General features: G+C 22.8%; 1 protein-coding gene across 1 annotated transcript; it reads left to right on the top strand.

The window, feature by feature from the left end:
• Positions 1–12,374: 12,374 nt before the first annotated feature.
• Positions 12,375–13,632, top strand: P175DRAFT_0522747 (uncharacterized protein). Its single transcript, XM_040899280.1, has 2 exons — positions 12,375–12,671; positions 12,741–13,632. The coding sequence occupies exons 1-2, from the start codon at positions 12,414–12,416 to the stop codon at positions 13,347–13,349; spliced, it is 867 nt and encodes a 288-aa protein (XP_040752858.1). The 5' UTR covers positions 12,375–12,413; the 3' UTR covers positions 13,350–13,632.
• The last annotated feature ends 509 nt before the right edge of the window (positions 13,633–14,141 follow it).

The raw sequence follows: 14,141 nt of genomic DNA, 5'->3' as shown, positions 1-14,141 counted from the left end.
CTAGAGCTCTAGTAAGCTTAAATAATATTATTAAAGATTTAAATATGTCACAGGGAGCAGGCGGGCAGTAGGTGTAGCTAACAGCAGGGTGTATATTCAGGCTATCTGTATACAGGTACAATAGGTAGGAATTAGGTTAGGATAAGGACATAGCTTAAAGAGCTATAATAAGATTAGGGGTAATATAGCTTAAATATAGGAGTAGAGATAGATAATTAAGGTAGAATCTAATTAAATAAATATATAACTATACTATAATAGTATCCCCTTTCTTAGACTAAGCTTTAGTAAAGTATTCTTAAGGTCTAGGCTTTTTAAGGTAATAATAATAATAAATAATAATATATTTAATAGTATTCTTTAAGTAATTAATAAGGATTTTAATAATAATAAAGTATTTAACCTATTTAATAGTATATTTTAAATATAGGTAGCTATCTTAGCTATAATAATTTTAATAAGAGTTAATTACTTTCTTAATCTTTTATTTTTTAATATTATTAACTTTAATATATAAAAGTTTAATTTTTTTTTATTTAGATAATAAATCTTTAATAATTAGGTATAATAATTTAATATAAAATACTAGATATATTTTTATACTTTTAAGTAAGTTTAGTTTATAAATATAAGGATTAATAACTCTCTTAATAAAAAAAAGGCCTAGATTTTTCTAGTCTAATTTTTTTTAAGAATATAAGATTATAATATTTTTAATATTTAATTAAATTAATTAATTCTTAATATAATATCTAGTAAAGTAATATTTTTAATTAGTATAGTATTTATAGTAAACTTAAGTAATAATTATAATAATATAATAATATTTCTATATTTATTTTATAATTAGAATAAATTAGTAAGTATTATAAGTTTATAAATAATAATTAGATAAGATAAGCTTAAATCTTATATAAGGGTTAAAATTATATAAAGTAAAGAATAAAAAGTATCTAGTAATCTTAAAATTAATATTATTAGTAGTAAATTCTACTATAAGTAGCTATTTAGCCTAATTATTTTATAGATAGTTAATATAAATTTATAAATATTATTTTAAAATAGTATTTATATATTTAATTTACTTATTAATTTTAAAATAATAAATAATAAATAAAAATAATCTTATCTTTAAAATATAGTTTAAATATATCTAGAATATTAATATAAATTAGGATTCTTAATTAAATATAATAAATTTAAGAAATTTATAAAATCTCTAAATATAATCTTAAAATAAATAGATAATTTTCTTAATATTATAAATATTATTATAGGAAATATAATATTAAAATTTTATTAATTAATTAATTATTATTATAATAATATTAAAGCTTAAATTTTAAAGTAAATATATAATAAAATTAATAAATATATTTCTTTAGGAATCCTTAAATATAAGTAAGGAATAAAGTACTTCTTAATACCTATTTTAATAGAATATAAATTATTTATAAGTATAATAATTATAAATCTATTATTTTATAAACTATAGTATTTTAGGCTAGTAATATAATTATAATAATAATTTATAAATTTTTAATTTATTTTAATAGCTAGTAATTATATTCTTATAATATTTATATATTAATTCTATCTTTAATTTTTTTATATTAGGGATATATAATTAATTATAATAAAATAAGAGTCTAAAATAATAAATATACTTAAATAATATAATTAGTAAATAATAATTATAATCTTTTTTTAGACTTTTTAAAATATTATTAAGGGCTAGATTTTATTTATAATCCTTATTTAGGTACTCTCTTAATTATTTAGAGAGCTAGATAATCTCTTCTTCTTTAGGCTTAAATAGCTAGAAATATACTAACTTCTTTCTAGTAGTAGCTTAGAATTAGATTAATTATAATATTTACTAGTTCTATAACTCCTCTAAGTATTTAGATAGGAAGCTTATTAAATTTTCTCTTTTTAATATTATTTAACTCTAGTATAGTAAGTATTTATTTTCCTTCTTAGGAAGATTTTATAATCTTTTAGTTAAATTATTTAATTTTATTCTATACTTACCTGGGTAATAATTAATTATAAAATTAAAGTAAGATAGGAATTTAGATTATTAGGTTTATTATTAGTTTAGTATTTTAATTATTATAAAATATTTTAAATTTTTATAATTAATTATAATCTTAATTAGATACTAGTATCTTTTTAATTTTAGAATTTATTTTTTTAAATAATAGATAATTATTAGTAACTTCTTATTATATATCTTATAATTATATTTAGTTAGAGTTATTTTCTTTAAATAGAATTTTACTAAATATAGAATTTTATTATTATTATATTATAATAATATTTTAGTAAATATAAAGTTTAAGATATTAATTTCTAAAATAGCTAGTTAATTCTAATTAAAGAATCTTAATATTAGTTCCTTAATAAATTCTATTTTTAATATTTTAAAAGTAGTCTAGTAGGTTAAAGTCTATAAGAATAAGGTTTCTTTCTTCTTTAAGATAGTAATAGGTATAAGAATCTATAAGAATTTTTTAATAAAATATTAGTAGAATCTAGTAAATTTTATAAAACTCTTAATATTAGTAACTATCTTAAATAGCTTTTAATTTATTATAATCTTAATTTTCTTAAGATTTATATAGGTATCTTTTCTTCTAATAATAATATTTAAAAACTTAACTTCTAATTAATAAAATTTATACTTAAATATCTTTATATATAGATTATTATCTCTTAAGATTTATAATATTTACTTTAAATATTTAGTATATTTTTTTCTTATATAGCTATAGATTAGAATATTATCTAAAAATATATTATAGAATATATCTATATATTATTATAGGATATTATTTATAAAATATTAGAAAATAATTAAGGTACTAATTAGGCTAAATAATATAATTAAAGACTTATATAGCCTAAAATAGATTTAAAAAGTAGTTAAGTACTTTAATCTCTTCTTAATATAAATATTATTAAAGGTAGTTACTAGATTAATTTTAGAGAAGTACTATATTCTCTATAAATTATTTAGGATTTCTTTAATTAGGAATAATAAGTAGTAATCCTTAACTAATATAATATTTAATCCTTAATAATCTATATATAGGTAGAGGCTATCTCTAGGTTTATTAATAAATAGAATAGGAAAAATAACTAGAAATAAGCTAGAATATATAAAATTTTTCTTTAGATTTTTTTCTAACTATTTCTTTAAAGTAATTAATTATACTTATAATATTAGATATAATTTATTAAATAAGAATTATTTTCCTTTTTAAATCTTAATATTATAATTATATAATTAATATAATAGTAGCTTCTTTATTTCTTAGAAATTAAATATATCTTAAAAATCTTATAATTTTAGGAGAAATATAGATAGTAATTTAGGACTAGTATCTCTATATTTTAGTTTTTTATTAACTTTATTTAATAAGATTTAGTATAATTTTCATGCTAGATAGCAGGTATATATAATTAATATTTTTAGGGATATTTAGTATATTTTTATAAATATAAAAAATTTTAATTCTAGTAATTCTTTTTATTAATTTAGTTACTTAAGTTAATCCTTCTAGAAAATATCTATTAAGGCCCTTACTTTTATAGACTTGAGAGGTATATTATAATATTTATAGTAATATTAGTTATTAAATATAATTATTTAGTTAGAGAAATATATTTTTAGGTTATATATAATAAGCTAGGCTAGTCCTAGAATAATTAGGTAGTAGAAGAGATAGATAATATAAAAAATAGATTTTTAATTATAATAATTATTTAATAATAAGTTAATCTTTATATAATAAGTTATTATATCTTCTTCTATTTTCTTACTATAGAAGCTAGACAAGAATATTAAATAAAAAAATAAAATAGTCTTTAATTTATATATTTTTACTTATTAGTAATTTATAAAGCTAACTTCTTTAATTCTAGAATTAATTATAATATAAATTAATATTTTTAGATTTTCTTAATATAATTATACCTGCTATACTATTAGGTTAGTATATATATAATAGGGATTAGAGAAGTTAATTAATTTAATAATAATATAGAATAAATAAAATAATATATCTAGTAATAAGGGCTTCTACATGTATTCTAGTACTAGGTAGTGATTATAGCTAGGCAGACTCTATTTTCTAAGTTAGGTAGGATATTAAAGAAGTATAGTTAGTTAAGTTTCTCTAGAGTAGTAAGATAATTATTCTAAACTATAATATAGAAAGTAAGTAATATTATAGTAAAGATTAGGCTAGTATAGTATACTAGTATATTTATCTACTTTTAGATTTATATAAGATATTAATTAGATAAGGAGTAATTCTTTATATAATATACTTTATTTTTATAGTAAAAATATTTCTTATACTTATATTATTCTTTCTTAGGGGAATATAATATATAATAAGTATAGAATAAGTTTATAGTATCTAAATCTTTTCTAGATATAGGGGGTGTAACTAGGTAATTAAATAAAATAAAATTAGAGAGATTCCTTAATATTATTAGGCTAGAATAGTAGGAACTAGATATTAGGTAAGAATAAGATACTTATAGTTAGTATTAGTAGTAGTAATTTTCTAATAATTAGAGGTAGTTAGTATATTCTTAGAAATTTTAGAATAAGATAGGGTTATAAAGTAATATATCTTAAAATTTAATTAAGATATTTTAAATTAGGAAAGATATTAGAGAGTTATTAAATATTTTTTTTTCTAAAATAAGATAATAGAACTTTATAAAATAAGTATTAAAGTTTAAGTTTTTTTATTTTTAACTATAAAGATAATTTTAAATATTTTAAATTTAATTAAGGTCTCTAAATATTATTTCTAGATAATTAAATAAGTTAAGATAATTTAGAAATTAGAGAATATTAAATCTTATTTTAAGTAAGATTAATTTATAAGTCTTTTTAATTAAATATTCTATTATATAAGTTAGTTAGGCTTTAGTAATTAAAAAATAATCTAGATTAGTATTTATTTTACTATAGATTTATTATATAAAGTAATAAAGATTAGAATAAATACTATTAAATTTTTATAAATTAGAGAGTTTCTTACTAAGATAGATATTAGAAAGAGGACTAGTAAAAATAAGTATAGATACTCTTATTATATTAATTACTATAATTTTAGTAAGAGGGGCATATTTAATAAGAGTAGGAATAATAGTAGAAATAAGTATAATAAAGATAGTAGTAACCTATAATATAATAAATATATATTTAGACTTAATTAATTTTTATTAAATTATTTCTAGTTCTTCCTTCTAATATAATATTACTCCCTTCTTTTTAACTAGCTCTAGGCTAGCTTTATTAACTTAATTTTAGAAAGTATAAATTTCTTTCTTTAAGAAATTAATATATCTATTATAGAACCTAAAATAAATAATCTAAATAATAAAATTATTAATAATATAGCTTATAAATTTCTTAATTAAGTCTATAATTAGGAGTAGTTTAGATTATTCTAATATACTAGTAATAATTATACCTAGGGTAGGAACTATATAATATTATAGGGAGCAAGTAGATAATAGATATAGCTAATAATAGAATATATATTTAGGCTATTTATATATAGGTATAATAAGTAGGGGTTAGGTTAAAATAAGGATATAGCTTGAAGAGCTATAATAGGATTAGGGGTAATATGGCTTAAATATAGGAGTAGAGGTAGATAGTTAGGGCAGAATCTAACCAGATAGGTACACGGCTACGCTATGATAAAATAAGCTTAATTAAGTTTAGAAAATAGTAAGATATTTTTATTCTTTCTTAATTTATAGATTATTAAAAATAAAAATAATATTAATTTTTAAGAAATATCTTATTCTTTTTAAATTATTTAATATCTCTTTTATTAATAGTAGTAAATAATAATCTTTTATAATAATTATATTTAGAACTTAATAATTTATATAAAATTATAAGCCTTTTCTAGATTTTTTTATAAATAAGATAGAAGATATAGTAAGAAAAGAACTAGAATAAATAAAATCTTTTTTTAGGTTCTCTTTAATCTATTTCTTTAGAATTTTTAGTTTATCTTAGGATATATTATATAGGCTCCTAAAAGATAGGATTTTTCTAGGTAGTAATTTAATCTTATAATTATTAGGTTAATAGAGTAGTAGGCACTTAGCCTCCTTTAATAAAAATATATTATAGAATTTAATAAACTTAGGGGGTAGTTATTCTTATAGCTTAGATTTAATAATAATAATAAGATTTAGAGTAGCTTTAATATCTATAATAGTAATAGTAAATATCTAGTATCTATAGCAGGCATATATAGTATAAGTAGTAATTAAGACTCTAGTAATATCTTAATTTTTTAGAGATTTAGGGTAGAAATTAAGATATTAGAAAGAAACTTTTAATAATATATTATATAATATTAAAATCTTTATAAATTTTAAAAATATATTATAGTATTTTTTATAATAAAGGCTTTTAAATAAAATAATATAATTAATAAATTTAATCTAGAGATTATAAATCTTTAATTAAGATAAGCTAAGAATAATAGGAAAGTATATAAGTTAGGTTATAAAAAAAATAATATTTTTTTTAGTATAATTATAAATTCTTTAAGTTAAATAAATAAAATAAATAATATAATTAGACTTTATTAAAGTATTATTAAATCTTCTTAATAAGATAGGATTCCTTAATAATAATATCTTTAGTTAATTATTTATAGCCTAATTATAATTTATAAAATATTTATTCTTAACTCTAGAATTAATTATAGTAAAGATTAATAAAATCTTATTAAAGATTTCTAGATTAATAAGTAAGATTATTAATTTAAATTAGTAATTTTCTTTCTTTACTATTATTCTAGCTATTATAGTCTTTAATAAATAGAGGAAGTATTAAGAATATCCCTAATTATAACTTAAGTTAAAAATACTCTATTTTTTAATTTAGGGAATATAAGGTATTTAGTAGGCAAGATTCTAATTAATAGGGAGTATAAATCTAATTTAGTAATAAATATAAAGATATAGTTAGTTAGTCTTTAATTAGGGTATAGATAGCTACCTACTAGATAATTAATACTACTATAATAATAATATAGGTATTAGGTTTAATAATTAAGGTAATAAGTAATAGATAGGTCTATTAGATCTTTAATAGGAGTAGTAATAATAATAGGATTAATAGGATCTATAGGAATTTAGGTAGTAAGAATTAGCTTTAAGATAAGTTAAGAAGGCTAGGAATTCTTTATAAATAGGGGCAGGGTAATACTTATATAATAATAATAATAATTTTCTAGATTTTATAAGTAATTAATAAAGTTATAATATTATAATAAGATCTTAAAATATATTAATATTTTTTAAAATTCTTAATTAATAATTTATTCTAAAATTATAAATAAGATATTTTTATTTATATTTTTTTCTAATATAAGATATTAAAATTTAGTAAAAAAAATATTAAATTTATAATAAATTTATTAAAGATAGAATAAATTAGTATAAATATTAATTTTTAAATTTAAATTTCTAAAAATTTTCTCTAAAATTTTTAAAATCTTAATATAATTACTTAATTTATAGATTTTATCTTAAATATATAATAAGATTTAAATATATAAGTTTCTTTTAAAATAATTAATTATATAAATTATTTTATTATTTAGAGTTAGAAAATAATTAAGGTTTATAATTATTTTCTAATAAATTTAAAAAATAAAGTATCTTAAGTTACTTTATTAGTTATTAAATTTATTAGGATTAGAAAGTTATTTAGAGATTTAAATAATAAAAATAAATATAATAAGAGTAATAGTAGTAGTAAGAAGAGTAATAATATTAGTATCTTTTCTAGAAGAAAATAATAATTAAAAAGGCATGTTATTCTAAATAAGTACTTTAAATAATTCTTATTAGATTTTTTTAGCTTATATCTTCTAGTATTTAATTATATTATTTTTCTATTAAATATAATTAAGAAGGTTAGTAATAATAAAATATAGAATAAATAATTTATAAAGTTTTTTTATAGTAGTAATAAAGAATTAATCTATTTTAATAATATATTATCTTAATTTATTAGGGATATTATATAGAAGGATTTTTATACTTTTAGGTAGTATAAATAATAAGATAGGTATAATAATAATAATTAACTTCTAGTAAAGAGGAGCTATATAATATTAGGGAGTAAAATTAGATTTAAATATTTATTAACTAGAAATTAATTAAATAAAATAATAAAATAGTAAGTATTAGATAATAAATAGAATATAGTTTAAAGAGTTATAATAGAATTAAGGATAATATAGCTTAAATACAGGAATAAGGGTAGATAGTCAAGGCAGAATCTAACTAGATAGGTACTACGGCTTCGCGCCGTGACACACGGCGTGCACTAGATGCACTGGTGCCAAGGCAAAATGATCACTAGGGTATATAAGGTGGGATTCGGGCAGATCAGACCATCAGGTCTGATCATAGTGACCTTTTGGTCCAATGGTTTAGACATGTTGCCCGAATTGCATGCTCTTACAATAAGAGATATTATATTTAATAAGGAAGAATTCTTCTTGAGAGATAGAGATATATTTATTCAAGTAATAAAGGATAATTTCCTAATAATTAAAATTAATAAATTTAAATAAATAATTAAGAATATTAAAGTTAAAACCTATATTCTAATTTAGGGAGTATCAAATATAGATCACCCTATAATAAAGGATATTCTAGAAGGTAATTTTAACTTACTTGATTATCTAGTTTAAATATTAAGATTAGTACTTAAAGCTATGGATAAGGATAAGAATACTAATATAAATAAGTAAATAGCCTATCTAATATTACTAGGTGGCAGCCTAGAATAGTTAGCAGCAATATTAGCAGGTGCTTACTAACATGAGACGGCCAAAACTAAAGAAGAAGCTAAGCTAAATAGAAGTTATTAAATTATATAGAAATTAGTATTCATGGCAGGGAGGTTAATATAACTAATCTAATAAGATAGAATACTAGCTTTTAAGGTAGAAATATAAAAATAGAATAGGAGACTAGAGAATCTAATTAGGACCTATCTAGATTAATTATTAACCCTTCTAAAGATATACTACCAAGTTAAAAACTACTTATTATCTAAAGAATTTATAAAGATAGAGTAGGACTACCTAGCTAGCTATAAAATAATAAAAATATAAATAAAGATAGATAAACTTAAGTATATAAAAATACTAGAATATAAATAAATATATATATATAAAAGTAATTAAGGTAGTAATCTAACTAAATATAAAGCATGCTTAGTAGTAAGAGAAGATTAATAAAAAGATTTAATAAAGGATTTATATACTATAATTCTAGTAATAAGATTTTTTTAAACCTTCCTAGTAATAATAGCCTGATTTAATCTAGAATTAAAGTAATATAATATTATAAATATATTTATTAATATAGATAATAATAAGGAAATATATATAGAAATATCTTTAAAATATTAAAAATTAGATAAAGTATTAAAGCTAAAGAAAATATTATATAAACTTAAATAATCTTCTTACCTATAATAGATAATTTTTTAAAAGATCTTAAAGTTACTAGAATATAAATTTATTTTATATAAATTATATTATATTACTAGAGATAAGATTTTAATATTCTTTTATATAAATAATATTATATTTACCTATTATTAAAAATTATTAATATAAATACAGGCTATTATATAAGAGTTTTAGGACTAGTTTAAGATAATAAGAGGAAATAACCTATAATAGTTCCTAGGAATAGAGATTACCTAGGATAGAGAGAATAAGCTTATCTAGCTAGATTAATTAGTATATATTAATAAGATTACTAACCTAGTAAATAAAAAGGAAGGTCTAGATATTACTTTTATATTAGTAAAAATAGTACCTTAGAAAGATTAAGATAGAGTATCTTACCTATATATTTAATAATATTAATAAAAGATAGGATCTATAATATATATAATAATTATAATATAACTAGATATTATATTTATAGTATTCTAGCTATCTTAATATTTTATAAATCCTAGTAAAGAATACTATATTAAAGTAGATTAATACTTATAATATTTAAAAAGAATAAATAAACTTATTCTATAATTTAGAGATTTAGATAACTACCTATTATATAGTAATACCTTATTTATAGATAATTAGGACTAGAGAAGCTTATAGGGGTATATTATAAAGTTATTTAAAGATATAATAAGGTAGAAAGCTAGTAAGTAGGTAACTATAATAACCTTAATAATTAAAGTAGAATTATTAGTATTATTATATATAGTAAAGAAAGAAATCTTTATTAAGTATTTATTAGATAAAATCTAGATAGAATTAAAGAATCTAATTATTAATATTTAATATAATAATATATAAACTATCTAACTAGTAAATAAGGAAATTAACTACTTAAATATAAGGCTATACTATATAGATATTTATAATTACTAGATTAGATAAGAAGTCTAGAAGGGAAAAATAAAAGTATTATATTATTTTATTATTAAAATAATTATAGATAGGTTAATTAAGGTACTACCCTACTAAAGCTTTAAGATATTTATAAAGGATTTAGGGATAATAAAGAGACTAAAGTTAATAGATAATTTATTACTAGATATAGTTTAAACTTATCTAGAATAAGGATAGTATCTTAAATTATATAGTTATAAGTTTAAACTAGATAAAATCCTTTAAACCTAAGGGGGTGTATTAAATTAAGGGTGCTGCTATTCTCACGGCTCAGCTGGTCATTCTCACAGCACAGCTAGCCCTTTTAGGTTAGTAGGTAGGGTACCTAACTAACCATAGTTAGTATATAGGTCCTCACTAGTTAGCATGTAGTTATATAGAGTACCTCACCTAATCAGGTTAGTTATATGTGGGGGTTTATTCTTAATTTTTAGTTATATGGATATGCATGTGACCTAGTAGTCTAGTAGTCTAGCAGGATATTACATAGATTCCCAGAAAACCTTGTAAAGCTATAAATTATACTATACAAGATCTATTATTATTTAAATATACTAAGTAGCTAGTATCAAGCCAGGTAGGTAGGGAATTAATTACTTAGAAAAAGTAGGAATAATCAGATTAGCATGTAATAGAGGAAGAATTCCTAATTAAATAAAGTCTTCTAATTAGTTAGTAAATATATTATATAAATATTAGAACTTATAATCTTATTTATTACTTTAAAATTAAATTCCTAAGTATTATTTTTATATAAGAAATTAATAAAATAATACCTTAAGCTTCTCTAGCATGTTTTCATAATTATATGACTAGTCTAGTCCTATTTAGGTCTAGCTAGTTAGCACTATTCTATAAAAGGTCAGGTTCCTGCTAATGTGGAGCTGCTACGCCCAAAGAGGCTAGCTGTGCCGTGAGAATGACCAGCTGAGCCGTGAGAATAGCAGCACCCTAAATTAAAGGGGTATCCTATAATATACTTAGTAAGTAAAGGGGGATTAAAACCCTATATTAAGGCCTTAGGCAAGCACACAACCCCCCAAGACATACACATATCAATATATCCGATCACCTGCTTCCATTAAGCTACCCCTAGGATCATCATATATCCGACACTACCAGGTGCTCACATGATCGGAACACCTCAGCCCACCTTTAAAACCGCACATCTTTCGCCAACGCTACTGTAAATTATTAGGGGTAAATAGGGCATACTCAGCAGTAGTTTAGATTTGACATACATGCTTTTCTGTGTTGAACTTTTGTCATCTGACTGCGAGAGGCCAACTCTCTGTTATTCCCAAATTTCCCAGATTTCCCAAACTTCCCAGATTTCCCAAACTTCCCAGATTTCCCAAATTTCCCAGATTTCCCAAATTTCCCAGATTGCCCAGATTTCCCAGATTTCCCAGACTTTCTAGATTTTCAGTTTTCCAGACCACTGCTTAGTAATGGTATCCGTGCAACAAACGTAGCACTATCAGCAAATTTTAGGATAGTTAATCTTAATGCTTATCCATGTGTGCTGTACGTTTGGTTCTAATCCCAGCACCACGTAGAGGTGCCTGCCCATGCTGGGGTGGGTACCACAATGGGAATTGATATCGGAAGCGGAAGAATGATTACTCCGAACAGAGGAGGAACCTCCGATTTTGTGGCCACGTCGGCCAAATATTTAATAGTTAAGCACTCACGCACTCATACTCTAGATTACGTTTAGTAGAATATTACTACATGCCTGGGTTTCGTACAATTAGGCCAATCAACTCCCTCTGTCCATTCCTCTGAGCAGACCTTCGAGTACGGACTCTTCCCCGAGGACCACTCCAATCCTCTAGTAAGAAGGGGCACTCCATTTTTCTATTGTTCAACAAGCCATAGTACTGCCATCACCCTCGATCTGCTTCCATTGGGGCGATCATGAGTTGGCTAAAACACCATCCCCTGTCTTCCCTGGGCACTGCTTCGCAGGCCGGGTCGGATAGTGACGACAAAACCAATGAATCTAGAGACTGCTCAGACACCGAGTCCACATACAGCAGCGAAAGCGCGTCTAATGGTGGATATGGCACGGATGATACTCTTGCTGTTACTCGAGTATTGGAACAGCATGGTATCCCTTGCTGTCTGGTTGGTGTAGCTGCCCTTGTTTTCTACGGCGCTGGCAGAGTTCGTGAGGTAATGTCGCCCAGGAGCTCTATCTCCCATCTTTTTATGCAGAGACTAATAGTATCTGTCATGTCGCAGGACTGGGAAATTTGTGTCCCAACAGAGCTCGTGGGCCAGGCAGCAGAGATACTACAATCAGAACCATACGCAACGCAGTATCGTCTAGTCAAACCGTGGCCCTATTACAATCCCTACTCTCTTATCCACACATACCACCGGTTCAAAAGCAGAGGGATTAATCATTACTTCTTCCTTGTTCCTTCAATCGACATGCATATTGACTGTGACCCTTCCACCTTCACACGCAGTCCCAAAGGGTTGCCGTATCCCAAGCTGGATGTCTTTATTCAGAGCTGTTTAGACACCTGTGACATGCTCCAGCTTTGCGATGTTATAGACGGTACCAATGTTTCAGAAGAATGGGGCGAGAATAACCTTAACCTTGAGGGTACTAACGATGTAGAATGGGCCAAAGAAAAGAATAAGAGGGGAAAGGAGTTTGGCGGAAAGTGGGCTCATTCTCTGTTTGCCTGGGAAGGACGGAAAGATAAACGGGAGATGTGGCTGTCATTGGTGCGCACCAAGGAAGACAGGTTGGACTGGACAAAACCCAAGGATGTCTTTATAACTCAATATCGTGTCAAAGGCTCGCCGGATCCCTGGACAGAGCTATCTGACATGTCTTAATAGTCTCCAGCGGGGCATTCAGCCTTTTCTATCAATAGCTATAGGGGACTGTTAACGCCACACCCTGTATCGATCCAACCACACCCCTTCCCGATCCTGCCACACCCCCTGACTTGATAATGCCACACCCATTCATCACATGATTTTTTTTCTTGCTATATATAGTTTAGTGTTAGGGCAATTTTATAGGGTATTTGTCACGGCGCGAAGCTGTAGTACCTATCTAGTTAGATTCTGTCTTGACTATCTGTCCTTATTCCTATATTTAAGTCATATTATCCTTAATCCTGTTATAGCTCTTTAAACTATATCCTATTTATTACTTAATATTTACTATTCTATTATTCTATTTAATTAATTTCTAATTAATAAATATCTAAATCTAATTTTACTTCCTAATATTATATAGCTCCTCTTTACTAGGAGTTAATTATTATTATTATACCTATCTTATTATTTATATTATTTAAAAATATAAAAACTCTTCTATATAATATTCTTAATAAATTAAGATAATATATTATTAAAATATACTAGTTCTTTATTATTATTATAAAAAAATTTTATAAATTATTTATTTTATACTTTACTATTATTAATTTTCTTAACTATTGTAAGTGTCTCGCTGGCGAGGCGCTTGGGTATAGGTAGTATTGGTAAAGGAAGCTAAGCTACATGGAGTACAAGGGTAGTAGGAAGGTATTAGAAGTAATAAAATAAAGTACTTACTTCTTAGTACTTTAGGGATTATTATATTATTATTTATATTACTTAATTAAGTTACTAGTATAG

Source organism: Aspergillus ochraceoroseus, assembly GCF_002846915.1.
Source record: "Aspergillus ochraceoroseus IBT 24754 chromosome Unknown P175scaffold_3, whole genome shotgun sequence".
Taxonomy (NCBI): Eukaryota; Fungi; Ascomycota; class Eurotiomycetes; order Eurotiales; family Aspergillaceae; genus Aspergillus; species Aspergillus ochraceoroseus.
The sequence above is the reverse complement of the archived record's forward strand: the minus strand, read 5'-3'. Positions and strand labels throughout refer to the sequence as shown.

Coding starts and splice junctions, on each gene's coding strand:
- P175DRAFT_0522747 (XM_040899280.1), top strand. CDS start 12,414: ATGAGTTGGCTAAAACACCATCCCCTGTCTTCCCTGGGCACTGCTTCG. Junction 12,672..12,740: donor GCGCTGGCAGAGTTCGTGAG/GTAATGTCGCCC, acceptor GTCATGTCGCAG/GACTGGGAAATTTGTGTCCC.